Genomic DNA, 14,161 nt, shown 5'->3' with positions numbered 1-14,161 from the left:
ATAAAACACTATCTTCAAATGTATTAATAATTGCCAAACATATGCATGACAACATATTTTGGGTGTACAAGAACCGGAAGTAGTTGTACCAATTCCGTAAATAGTGAACATGGCTTAAAATTGGCTTAAAAATATAGGTAAGTTTGTGTAATATTTTTAATAGATATTTTTTTGTTGCATAAATGCATCTATGATTTGCAGTAAGTATCACTCTAAAGAAAATGATAACTTTTTGAAGCAAAAAAAGTTAAATGTGCGTTATTTTGACTAAAAAAGGAACCCTATCACACTCCCATGTAGTGTGATATCAAAATGGTCATAGAACAGGCCCATGGGACCTTTTGAATTTTTTAAACATATTTCATGGGTTGTCTCATATATAGTACTACAAATACAGTATCACACGGTAATTATTAAATTGGCTTGTGGGCAAAAATCAATGTAACCTGTAACAGGTTTATTTTTGTTTAGCGTCCTATCAACAGCCAGGGACATCCCTGGTTTTGGAGCTGGTGGAAAGCCAGAGTACCTGGAGAAAAACCACCGACCTATGGTCAGTACCATGCTACTGCCACACGTACGTTTCAAACTTGCCACCCAGAGGTGGAGAGCTAGTAATAAAGTGTTGGGACACCTTAACCACTCTGCCATCATGGCCCCAATTTCACACACCAGTACAATTAGATAATTAGACAATTAGATATTTGTGTGATCTATGTACAGTGGCTTGTTATATCTACAATGTGACTACATGTATATAGGTTCAACCAGAATAAATCTTGTTTGTGACCCTGAACTTTCTGACAAACTTTTAAATTATTTTTGTATGCTTAAAACAAGTACCATCTGATTTGATAAATAAAAACTTGCCTCCTCTTAGTTTGGCCATCTCCTCTGTGTAAAATAAATAAGTGTTTTCGTAGTCCAGAAGTTGAATCACAAGTGGATGAAGTGGTAGGACTGTCTCCCATTCAGACATATTCAGGTGATGTGTATACTGAAACAGTCAAGTATTTCACTCTGATATTGCATCATTTTATGTAACATAAACATATATTATATTGTTGTCATCCTCTGTAAAGCTCAAATACATAGTACAACTTCTTAAAACCGATCGCCTCTTGATACTGATTGAAATGGCGACGTACATAATTGATCCTTCATTATTATAGTAATAAACAACTTTCCAATACTGATTCTTCTCAATTCGGAATAACTTGCTGATATTGTGTCCAAAATGGTCAAAATATACCCCCAAAATACTTCTGTAAACCAACCTAACCTGAGGGAATCAGACAGGTGCCCGCCTAACTGACCATGAATCTCCTATGACTAGAGCAGCATTAGGATTAAATTGTGTACTAATCAAAGCCATCAAAATTGATAAAACTATACATCATCGAAGAGGTACAGTCTGTTTACTATAAGAAAATAAGCAGAAAGCCGGAGCTTCGCATTTGCATGAGGTACCAAATGGGTTATTTTTGCAGTGGACAAAAAAATAGTATACGACAAGGATGATAATCGTACATTAGGCTTCATTTTAAAACACAATATCTATGTTCTGAATAAGGTCAGTAGGCACCAGTTAAAATTATTGTTCTTATTTCTAATTGTAAAATTATCCTAGTTTGCAATGACATAAATATCCCTTATCGTACCCCATAAATATGGGGATGTAGCCACAGGCTGTATGTAGGTCAGTGCATGCTGTTGACAGCATTGTGAAATAAATTAAATGATGTCATTATGGCATACGTTTGCAATCAGTAATAGAAATTATCTAACAGTTAGTTTGATTTTATGTATTCTATGTATTCATTAATACGCTTCAAAGATACAAAACTTTGACGATCGATATTATCCCCAGACCCTGGCTGGTCAATATGGATCACTTCTCCAACGGAAGCTTAAGTATAGTGGCAAGTACTGTTGGCTATGGCAGCCATCCTGGATTTCGGACTGACCCAAACTTAACATCCTCACCAACCAATGCTCAATGGCACCAGTGGAACTGGAGAAGAAGTTTAAAGTGTGTTTTTTCAAGATGGCTATCATGGAAGCCATCTTGGATTTTGGACGGACCCAAAAAATAACAACAATTTGCCAGGACCATCTCAGGATTATTCCAGGTAAGTTAGAGCTGAATCTTACTTGTGGAACTTGGGAAGAAGTTTGAAATAGGTATTGTTCAGGAAAACCATGATTGTGTAATCATGTTACAAAATGGCCACAGTAACTGCCATGTCAAAGTTTTTATGAGGCTGAAAAATAACAACATAAAAACATCAAATAGCTGGGACTTTAATTCATTGAGGTAAAGAGGGACAGGGAAGGCAATTATACAAACCTCACAGGAGTGTCTATGGAGTGATGACAAGGTTGTACAGAGGACAAAACATTTTATTGTAGGAGGGACAGGGGAGGTAATTATACAGACCTCACAGAAGTGTCTATGGAGTGATGACAAGGTCGTACAGAGGACAAAACATTTTATTGTAGGAGGGACAGGGGAGGTAATTATACAAACCTCACAGAAGTGTCTATGGAGTGATGACAAGGTCGTACAGAGGACAAAACATTTTACTGTAAGAGGGACAGGGGAGGTAATACATATGTACAGACCTCACAGAAGTGTCTATGTAGTGATGACAAGGTCGTACAGAGGACAAAACATTTTACTGTAGGAGGGACAGGGGAGGTAATTATACAGACCTCACAGAAGTGTCTATGGAGTGATGACAAGGTCGTACAGAGGACAAACATTTTACTGTAAGAGGGACAGAGGAGGTAATACAGACCTCACAGAAGTGTCTATGGAGTGATGACAAGGTCGTACAGAGGACAAAACATTTTATTGTAGGAAGGACAGGGGAGGTAATTATACAGACCTCACAGAAGTGTCTATGCAGTGATGACAAGGTCATACAGAGGACAAAACATTTTATTGTAGGAGGGACAGGGGAGGTAATTATACTGACCTCACAGAAGTGTCTATGGAGTGATGACAAGGTCGTACAGAGGACAAAACATTTTATTGTAGGAGGGACAGGGGAGGTGATTATACTGACCTCACAGAAGTGTCTATGGAGTGATGACAAGGTCGTACAGAGGACAAAACATTTTATTATAGGAGGGACAGGGGAGGTAATTATACAAACCTCACAGAAGTGTCTATGTAGTGATGACAAGGTCGTACAGAGGACAAAACATTTTATTGTAGGAGGGACAGGGGAGGTAATTATACTGACCTCACAGAAGTGTCTATGGAGTGATGACAAGGTCGTACAGAGGACAAAACATTTTATTGTAGGAGGGACAGGGGAGGTAATTATACAGACCTCACAGAAGTGTCTATGGAGTGATGACAAGGTCGTACAGAGGACAAAACATTTTATTGTAGGAGGGACAGGGGAGGTAATTATACAAACCTCACAGAAGTGTCTATGGAGTGATGACAAGGTCGTACAGAGGACAAAACATTTTACTGTAAGAGGGACAGGGGAGGTAATACATATGTACAGACCTCACAGAAGTGTCTATGGAGTGATGACAAGGTCGTACAGAGGACAAAACATTTTACTGTAGGAGGGACAGGGGAGGTAATTATACAGACCTCACAGAAGTGTCTATGGAGTGATGACAAGGTCGTACAGAGGACAAACATTTTACTGTAAGAGGGACAGAGGAGGTAATACAGACCTCACAGAAGTGTCTATGGAGTGATGACAAGGTCGTACAGAGGACAAAACATTTTATTGTAGGAAGGACAGGGGAGGTAATTATACAGACCTCACAGAAGTGTCTATGTAGTGATGACAAGGTCATACAGAGGACAAAACATTTTATTGTAGGAGGGACAGGGGAGGTAATTATACTGACCTCACAGAAGTGTCTATGGAGTGATGACAAGGTCGTACAGAGGACAAAACATTTTATTGTAGGAGGGACAGGGGAGGTGATTATACTGACCTCACAGAAGTGTCTATGGAGTGATGACAAGGTCGTACAGAGGACAAAACATTTTATTATAGGAGGGACAGGGGAGGTAATTATACAAACCTCACAGAAGTGTCTATGTAGTGATGACAAGGTCGTACAGAGGACAAAACATTTTATTGTAGGAGGGACAGGGGAGGTAATTATACTGACCTCACAGAAGTGTCTATGGAGTGATGACAAGGTCATACAGAGGACAAAACATTTTATTGTAGGAGGGACAGGGGAGGTAATTATACAGACCTCACAGAAGTGTCTATGTAGTGATGACAAGGTCATACAGAGGACAAAACATTTTATTGTAGGAGGGACAGGGGAGGTAATTATACAAACCTCACAGAAGTGTCTATGGAGTGATGACAAGGTCGTACAGAGGACAAAACATTTTATTGTAGGAGGGACAGGGGAGGTAATTATACAAACCTCACAGAAGTGTCTATGTAGTGATGACAAGGTCGTACAGAGGAAAAAACATTTTATTGTAGGAGGGACAGGGGAGGTAATTATACAAACCTCACAGAAGAGGGTATCTACAATAATCATCAGCCCGACTAAAGTTGGCGGAAGTCCAGACAGTTTGGAAGCATTGTTGATGAGATCCTGTTGGAAAGAATAGTATTGTATTTACTGGAAAAAAGATAGCAAAAATGATTTCTAGGTTTGTTTTGTTTTTGTTACCAACACAACTAAATCATTAATTAAACAATCACATATCCTGTATTGATTTGTTTGATTTAAAAAGAAGAACAGTTTGTGGAGTTCATAAAATACACTGTACAGTACACATAAAGGCTTTTGATTTCAAAAGTGGTCAAATATGACCTTTGACCCTTTAACTAAAGAAGTGTATCCGACAGTGACTGGGCATGTGGGTGACAAGGTGTGCTACAAGCTATATACGAGAGAGTGACATGGTGTGAGACAGTGAGAGTGTGTGTGATAGTGACAGGGTGTGTGATAGTGACAGTGTGTGACAGTGACAGGGTGTATGATAGCGACAGGGTGTGTGACAGTGACAGGGTGTGTGACAGTGACAGGGTGTGTGACAGTGACAGGGTGTGATAGTGACAGGGTGTGTGATAGTGACAGGGTGTGTGACAGTGACAGGGTGTGTGATAGTGACAGGTTTTGATAGTGACAGGGTATGCGACAGTGACAGGGTGTGTGACAGTGACAGGGTGTGTGATAGTGACAGGCCTAGGTGTGTGACAGTGACAGGGTGTGTGAAAGTGACAGGATGTGTGATAGTGACATGGTTTGACAGTGACAGGGTGTGTGATAGTGACAGGGTGTGTGATAGTGACAGGGTGTGTGACAGTGACAGGGTGTGTGATAGTGACATGGTGTGTGACAGTGACGGTGTGTGATAGTGACAGGGTGTGTGACAGTGACAGGGTGTGTGACAGTGACAGGGTGTGTGATAGTGACAGGGTGTGTGACAGTGACAGGGTGTGTGATAGTGACAGGGTGTGTGACAGTGACAGGGTGTGTAACAGTGACAGGGTGTATGACATGTAGGGACAGGGTGTGTGATAGTGACAGGTTGTGTGATAGTGACAGGGTGTGTGACAGTGACAGGATGGGTGATAGTGACAGGGTGTGTGATAGTGACAGAGTGTGTGATAGTGACAGTGTGAGACAGTGACAGTGACAATGTGTGTGACAGTGACAGGGTGTGATAGTGACAGGTTGTGTGATAGTGACAGGGTGTGATAGTGACAGGGTGTGTTACAGTGACAGGGTGTGTGACAGTGACGGTGTGTGATAGTGACAGGGTGTGTGATAGTGACAGGGTGTGTGATAGTGACAGGGTGTGTGATAGTGACAGGGTGTGATAGTGACAGGGTGTGTGACAGTGACAGGGTGTGTGATAGTGACAGGGTGTGATAGTGACAGGGTGTGTGACAGTGACAGGGTGTGTGATAGTGACAGGGTGTGTGACAGTGACGGTGTGTGATAGTGACAGGGTGTGTGACAGTGACAGGGTGTGTGACAGTGACAGGGTGTGTGATAGTGACAGGGTGTGTGACAGTGACAGGGGTGTGTGGTAGTGACAGGTTGTGTGACAGTGATAGGGTGTGTGACAGTGACAGGATGTGTGACAGTGACAGGGTGTGTGACAGTGACAGTGTGTGTGATAGTGACAGGGTGTGTGACAGTGACAGGGTGTGTGATAGTGACAGGGTGTGTGATAGTGACAGGGGTGTGTGACAGTGACAGGGTGTGTGACAGTGACGGTGTGTGATAGTGACAGGGTGTGTGACAGTGACAGGGTGTGTGGTAGTGACAGGTTGTGTGATAGTGACAGGGTGTGTGATAGTGACAGGTGTGTGACAGTGACAGGGTGTGTGATAGTGACAGGGTGTGTGATAGTGACAGGGTGTGTGATAGTGACAGGGTGTGTGACAGTGACAGGGTGTGTGACAGTGACGGTGTGTGATAGTGACAGGGTGTGTGACAGTGACAGGGTGTGTGGTAGTGACAGGTTGTGTGATAGTGACAGGGTGTGTGATAGTGACAGGGTGTGACAGTGACAGGGTGTGTGATAGTGACAGGGTGTGAGACAGTGACAGGGTGTGTGACAGTGACAGGGTGTGTGATAGTGACAGGGTGTGAGACAGTGACAGGGTGTGTGACAGTGACAGGGTGTGTGACAGTGACAGGGTGTGTAACAGTGACAGGGTGTATGGCATGTAGGGACAGGGTGTGTGATAGTGACAGGTTGTGTGATAGTGACAGGGTGTGTGACAGTGACAGGATGGGTGATAGTGACAGGGTGTGTGATAGTGACATAGTGGTGATAGTGACAGTGTGTGACAGTGACAGTGTGTGACAGTGACAGGGGTGTGATAGTGACAGGTTGTGTGATAGTGACAGGGTGTGATATTGACAGGGTGTGTTACAGTGACAGGGTGTGTGACAGTGACGGTGTGTGATAGTGACAGGGTGTGTGATTAGTGACAGGTGTGTGATAGTGGAAAGGTGTGATTAGTGGACAGGGTGTGTGATAGTGACAGGGTGTGTGATAGTGACAGGGTGTGTGACAGTGACAGGGTGTGTGATAGTGACAGGGTGTGATAGTGACAGGGTGTGTGACAGTGACAGGGTGTGTGATAGTGACAGGGTGTGATAGTGACAGGGTGTGTGACAGTGACAGGGTGTGTGATAGTGACAGGGTGTGTGACAGTGACAGGGTGTGTGACAGTGACAGGGTGTGCGATAGTGACAGGGTGTGTGACAGTGACGGTGTGTGATAGTGACAGGGTGTGTGACAGTGACAGGGTGTGTGACAGTGACAGGGTGTGTGATAGTGACAGGGTGTGTGACAGTGACAGGGTGTGTGGTAGTGACAGGTTGTGTGACAGTGATAGGGTGTGTGACAGTGACAGGATGTGTGACAGTGACAGGGTGTGTGACAGTGACAGTGTGTGTGATAGTGACAGGGTGTGTGATAGTGACAGGGTGTGTGATAGTGACAGGGTGTGTGACAGTGACAGGGTGTGTGACAGTGACGGTGTGTGATAGTGACAGGGTGTGTGACAGTGACAGGGTGTGTGGTAGTGACAGGTTGTGTGATAGTGACAGGGTGTGTGATAGTGACAGGGTGTGTGACAGTGACAGGGTGTGTGATAGTGACAGGGTGTGAGACAGTGACAGGGTGTGTGACAGTGACAGGGTGTGTGATAGTGACAGGGTGTGAGACAGTGACAGGGTGTGTGACAGTGACAGGGTGTGTGACAGTGACAGGGTGTGTGACAGTGACAGGGTGTATGACATGTAGGGACAGGGTGTGTGATAGTGACAGGTTGTGTGATAGTGACAGGGTGTGTGACAGTGACAGGATGGGTGATAGTGACAGGGTGTGTGACTGTGATAGTGAAAGAGTCGTGTGATATGTGACAGTGTGAAGGGAGGGACAGTGGGACAATGTGGTTGAAAGTGATCAGGGTGATTCAGTTGAAAAGGTTTGTGCGTCGTGATGTGAATAGGGGTTTGTGCTGCTGATTAGTGAAAGCGGTGTTGTTTAAAAGGGGAAAGGCGGGTGTGTGGAAGTGGACGGGGTTGTGATAGTGGGGGGGGGGGGGAAAGGGTGGTTGTGAGTAGTGAAAGGGACTGTGGGGGTCCATAGTGACAGGATGTGTGACATGGTGTGGGGGGGGGGGGGGTGAAAAACCAGGGTTGGTGATCATGACGGGTGGTGATAGTGACAGGATGTGTGACAGTGCAGGGTTGTGTGATAAGGAAGGGTGTGTGATAGTGGTAAAAGGGCGGTGGTGATAGTGACAGGGTTGTTGTGTGACAGTGACAGGGTGTGGAGTAGTGCAATGGGAGTGGAGACCAGTGACAGGGGGGTGTGACAGTGACAGGGGTGTGTGGTAGTGACGGTGTGTGATAGTAAGAGGGTGTGTGATAGTGACAGGGTGTGTGATAGTGACAGGGTGTGTGATAGTGACAGGGTGTGTGACAGTGACAGGGTGTGTGATAGTGACAGGGTGTGTGATAGTGACAGTGTGTGTGATAGTGACAGGGTGTGTGATAGTGACAGGGTGTGTGATAGTGACAGGGTGTGTGACAGTGACAGGGTGTGTGACAGTGACAGGGTGTGTGACAGTGACAGTGTGTGATAGTGACAGGGTGTGAGACAGTGACAGGGTGTGTGATAGTGACAGGGTGTGTGACAGTGACAGGGTGTGTGATAGTGACAGGGTGTGTGACAGTGATAGTGACAGGGTTTGACAGTGACAGGGTGTGATAGTGACAGTGTGTGTGATAGTGACAGTGTGTGTGATAGTGACAGTGTGTGTGATAGTGACAGGGTGTGATAGTGACAGTGTGTGTGATAGTGACAGGGTGTGTGATAGTGACATGGTGTGTGATAGTGACAGGGTGTGTGATAGTGACAGGATGTGTGATAGTGACAGGATGTGTGATAGTGACATGGTGTGATAGTGACAGGGTGTGTGATAGTGACAGGGTGTGTGATAGTGACAGGGAGTGTGATAGTGACAGTGTGTGTGATAGTGACAGGTTGTGTGACAGTGACAGGGTGTGTGATAGTGACAGGGTGTGTGTAGTGACAGGGTGTGTGACAGTGACAGGGTGTGTGACAGTGACAGGGTGTGTGACAGTGACAGGGTGTGTGACAGTGACAGGGTGTGCAACAGTGACAGTGTGTGTGATAGTGACATGGTGTGTGATAGTGACAGGGTGTGATAGTGATAGTGACAGGGTGTGTGATAGTGACAGGGTGTGTGATAATGACAGGGTGTGTGATAGTGACAGGGTGTGTGACAGTGACAGTGTGTGTGATAGTGACAGGGTGTGTGATAGTGACAGGGTGTGTGATAGTGACAGGGTGTGTGACAGTGACAGGGTGTGTGATAGTGACAGGGTGTGTGATAGTGACAGTGTGTGATAGTGACAGTGTGTGATAGTGACAGGGTGTGCGACAGTGACAATGTGTGTGATAGTGACAGGGTGTGATAGTGACAGGGTGTGATAGTGACAGTGTGTGTGATAGTGACAGGGTGTGTGATAGTGACAGGGTGTGTGATAGTGACAGGGTGTGTGATAGTGACAGGGTGTGACAGTGACAGGGTGTGTGACAGTGACAGGGTGTGTGATAGTGACAGGGTGTGTGACAGTGACAGGGTGTGAGACAGTGACAGGGTGTGAGACAGTGACAGTGTGTGTGATAGTGACAGGGTGTGAGACAGTGACAGGGTGTGTGATAGTGACAGTGACAGTGTGTGTGATAGTGACAGGGTGTGTGACAGTGACAGGGTGTGTGATAATGACAGTGTGTGTGATAGTGACAGGGGTGTGAGACAGTGACAGGGTGTGTGATAGTGACAGGGTGTGTGATAGTGACAGGGTGTGATAGTGACAGTGTGTGTGATAGTGACAGGGTGTGATAGTGACAGTGTGTGTGATAGTGACAGGGTGTGTGATAGTGACAGGGTGTGTGATAGTGACAGTGTGTGACAGTGACAGGGTGTGTGACAGTGACAGGGTGTGTGATAGTGACAGGGTGTGTGACAGTGACAGGGTGTGAGACAGTGACAGTGTGTGTGATAGTGACAGGGTGTGAGACAGTGACAGGGTGTGTGATAGTGACAGGGTGTGTGATAGTGACAGGGTGTGTGATAGTGACAGGATGTGACAGTGACAGGGGTGTGTGATAATGACAGGGTGTGTGATAGTGACAGGATGTGTGACAGTGACAGGGTGTGTGATAATGACAGGGTGTGTGATAGTGACAGGGTGTGTGATAGTGACAGGGTGTGTGACAGTGACAGGGTGTGTGATAGTGACAGGGTGTGTGATAGTGACAGTGTGTGATAGTGACAGTGTGTGATAGTGACAGGGTGTGCGACAGTGACAATGTGTGTGATAGTGACAGGGTGTGATAGTGACAGTGTGTGTGATAGTGACAGGGTGTGATAGTGACAGGATGTGTGACAGTGACAGGGTGTGTGATAATGACAGGGTGTGTGATAGTGACAGGATGTGTGACAGTGACAGGGTGTGTGATAATGACAGGGTGTGTGGTAGTGACAGGGTGTGATAGTGACAGTGTGTGTGATAGTGACAGTGTGTGATAGTGACAGGGTGTGATAGTGACAGTGTGTGTGATAGTGACAGGGTGTGCGACAGTGACAGGGTGTGATAGTGACAGGGTGTGTGATAGTGACAGGGTGTGTGACAGTGACAGGGTGTGTGATAGTGACAGGGTGTGTGACAGTGACAGTGTGTGTGATAGTGACAGGGTGTGATAGTGACAGGGTGTGTGATAGTGACAGGGTATGATAGTGACAGGGTGTGACAGTGACAGGGTGTGATAGTGACAGGGTGTGTGATAGTGACAGGGTATGATAGTGACAGGGTGTGTGACAGTGACAGGATGGGTGATAGTGACAGGGTGTGTGATAGTGACAGGGTGTGTGATAGTAAGAGGGTGTGTGATAGTGACAGGGTGTGTGATAGTGACAGGGTGTGTGACAGTGACAGGGTGTGAGACAGTGATAGGGTGTGTGATAGTGACAGGGTGTGAGACAGTGATAGGGTGTGTGATAGTGACAGGATGTGTGATTGTGACAGGGTATGTGATACTGACAGTGTGTGTGTTAGTGACAGGGTGTGTGACATGCCAGAGATTAACAGACAGACTGTGACATATAATTCCATTTGTTAGTGCTGATAATTAGGAACTTAACTTACTTGAAGGTCTAAATTTTACCTGATATCGTGAGGTGAAGTTGGCTACAAATTCGCTTTTAAAAAAATCAGCTTCAAGTTCATTGAATCTTGGGCAAGGAGCTTGTGTATTCAACAACTGTAAAAATATAATGAACAAATTCCAATATTTCTGAGGTTGCCATAGTTACAGTTCTGGAAAAGCATGATGTTTCAAATTATAGGCTTTGAAAAGTTACACCATTCGACTAAGTTTAAATATCCAGATATCACAGAGGGACCTTGGCACTAACCATTGAAGAAACTATGACTTGTGAAGAAATATCCCTGTAGTACTAGAAATAGTGATAACAAGGATTGCTTTAGACAACAGACCATAAACATAGGGCGATATGAAGAGCCCACCATCAGATGACAGTAAGTGAATAAATTACATGATAATAATTGAGAGCTGGTAGGGTGCTGAAAAAATATTTAGACTATAAATTATAAGCTTTTTCTTCACCTTGGCACCCTGAAACATGAAATCTTTTGAGGTGTTTTCATACAGATTGTATCAATACATGAAGATTGATCATGGGGCCAGCATCACTCACCTGGATACCATTATTTTGGTGGTTATAGTAAAACATCCTAGGTTGTGTTACAGAAACTTTTCCCAGTTTGGGATCTGCAATTCAGTACCATACAATGCAGTCATCAAATTCCTTTCAGTAAACTAAGAGTCAAAGCCAATTATAAGTTTGACGGCACACACACATGCACTCAAACCCATGGGGAGCAAGACCAAATTATATATACATATTAATTGGTTTCCCTTCTCCCACGGATGATTCTGGTCAAGAACAAATCATTTCATCCCTACAGGAAAAAGGATTTTAAATAATTTTCTAAATGTTTCCCCTAATGAGCCCCTCCCCTAAGAAACCCCTAGGACCAGGCAACAGTTTAACAAAATTGGTTCCACTTCACCAAAAGATGTCTTGAATTTCCAACCAAATTTGGACCAAATCCTTTTATTAGACCCCTGGAGGTCAGAAAGAAGTTCTGCTTCACCCAAAGATGCTTCAGATCAAACTTGGACCAAATCCTTTTATTCCTGTAGAAGAAAAAGGGCACATGCAAGCATACTTCTGTATGTACGTACGCTTGTATGAGATTTTGTCATCAGGAGATAAACAAGAATTCCACAGAAGTGGATGTGTCGCCTGTGCAGCAAGCTGAAGAAAAAGATATATTTTTTTCAATTCAAGAAATAATTTTTAAAAGTAAGCAAGACCAGCATCACTAAAAATATGCTTGGTATTCAGCAATACAGAGCAGATACTTTCGGTAAATGAGCACCTCAAAATGTTTGAGATTGATTGGCCCAAGAGAACTGGAGTTATTGCATGGAAACAGATTTTCTATTTATAGTAACAGTGACCTTGACCTTTAGAAAAGTAAAAAAAAAACAATACTATGCAAGCACATGCGGTAAAGAAAAACTGAATGAAATTTGAGTTTGATGGGCCCAAAGGAACTTGCATTATCACAAGGAACCAAATTTTCTATTCTTAGTAACAGCAACCTTGACCTTTGGACCAGTAAGCAATCCCAAGTGAGCACTTTTTGTAAGGAAGATCTACATGAAGTTTGAGTTTGATCAGCCCAGGGGAACTTGAGTTATCACGCAGAAACCTCTGTGAAGATGATGCAGACGCTGCCACCAACATATAACGATACCTATACATCGCCTGTTTTTTGCAGGCGACAAAATAAACCCTTACGGCAGTTCTCAAATGGAATCAATTCTTTTTTTTATCTAGATGCTTACAAAATCTTCATCTAATGGTATCGTGTGGACAGGAATTGGTTGCCAGTTGATTTCTGTGTTCCACTGCTCGTCACTACCATTTAAAGGAGGAAACATTCCACTGAGTACACAGTAGGCACTCATCAAGGTCCGGTCTTTGTCCGTACTCCTTATATAGACCTGAAACATCACACAAATACATCATCAAGGTCCGGTCTTTGTCCGTACTCCTTATATAGACCTGAAACATCACACAAATACATCATCAAGGTCCGGTCTTTGTCCGTACTCCTTACATAGACCTGAAACATCACACAAATACACGATCAAGACCCAATCTTTGTCTGTACTCCTTACATAGACCTGAAACATCACACAAATACATCATCAAGGTCCGGTCTTTGTCCGTACTCCTTATATAGACCTGAAACATCACACAAATACATCATCAAGGTCCGGTCTTTGTCTGTACTCCTTACATAGACCTGAAACATCACAACAATACACCATCAAGGTCCGGTCTTTGTATGAAAATTTGTACAGGGGTTTCTGACCTTTGACCCTGAGATTAAGGTCAAAGTGATTGTATGACATAGTGCATTGTTCATCAGTTTCAGGCAATGCATGCATTCTGAAAGTTTTGTCAAGATATCTTCTACTGTTAGGAAGTTAGATAAAACTTGCACTTCCTTGACCTTCATTTGACCCTGCATGAGATCAATGTCACAATGATCCAATAAAATGCAACACCACATCCTCATTTGTGACTTCATAGCAGGCCAGACAATCAATAGAGTTAGAAAATTCTGATGTTATTTTTGTGGTGGGAAGGTGTTAAGATGTTCAAAATAGAAGTTTATAGCACAATACCTTTTTCTTATCATTAAATTACAACATAAGCAGTAAGAGAAACTGTCAGAGACGTTACCACTGAGACGTTACCGCTGAGAGACGTTACCGCTGAGACATTACCACTGAGAGACGTTACCGATGAGACGTTACCGCTGAGACGTTACCGAGGAGACGTTACCGCTGAGAGACGTTACCGCTGAGACGTTACCACTGAGAGACGTTACCGATGAGAGACGCTACCGCTGAGATGTTACGGCTGAGACGTTACCGCTGAGATGTTATGGCTGAGACGTTACGGCTGAGACGTTACCGAGGAGA

At 44.1% G+C, this 14,161-nt stretch overlaps 1 protein-coding gene across 1 annotated transcript; it reads right to left on the bottom strand.

The window, feature by feature from the left end:
* Positions 1–462: 462 nt before the first annotated feature.
* Positions 463–13,192, bottom strand: LOC117319550 (lysosomal acid phosphatase-like). Its single transcript, XM_033874341.1, has 4 exons — positions 13,013–13,192; positions 11,240–11,335; positions 4,513–4,599; positions 463–997 (listed from the first exon to the last, which is right to left on the bottom strand). The coding sequence occupies exons 1-4, from the start codon at positions 13,178–13,180 to the stop codon at positions 812–814; spliced, it is 537 nt and encodes a 178-aa protein (XP_033730232.1). The 5' UTR covers positions 13,181–13,192; the 3' UTR covers positions 463–811.
* Between the last annotated feature and the right edge of the window lie 969 nt (positions 13,193–14,161).

The sequence above is a fragment of the Pecten maximus genome, unplaced genomic scaffold, assembly GCF_902652985.1.
Source record: "Pecten maximus unplaced genomic scaffold, xPecMax1.1, whole genome shotgun sequence".
Lineage (NCBI taxonomy): Eukaryota > Metazoa > Mollusca > Bivalvia > Pectinida > Pectinidae > Pecten > Pecten maximus.
Note: the sequence above shows the minus strand (reverse complement) of the source record. Positions and strands in the feature narration are given on the sequence as shown.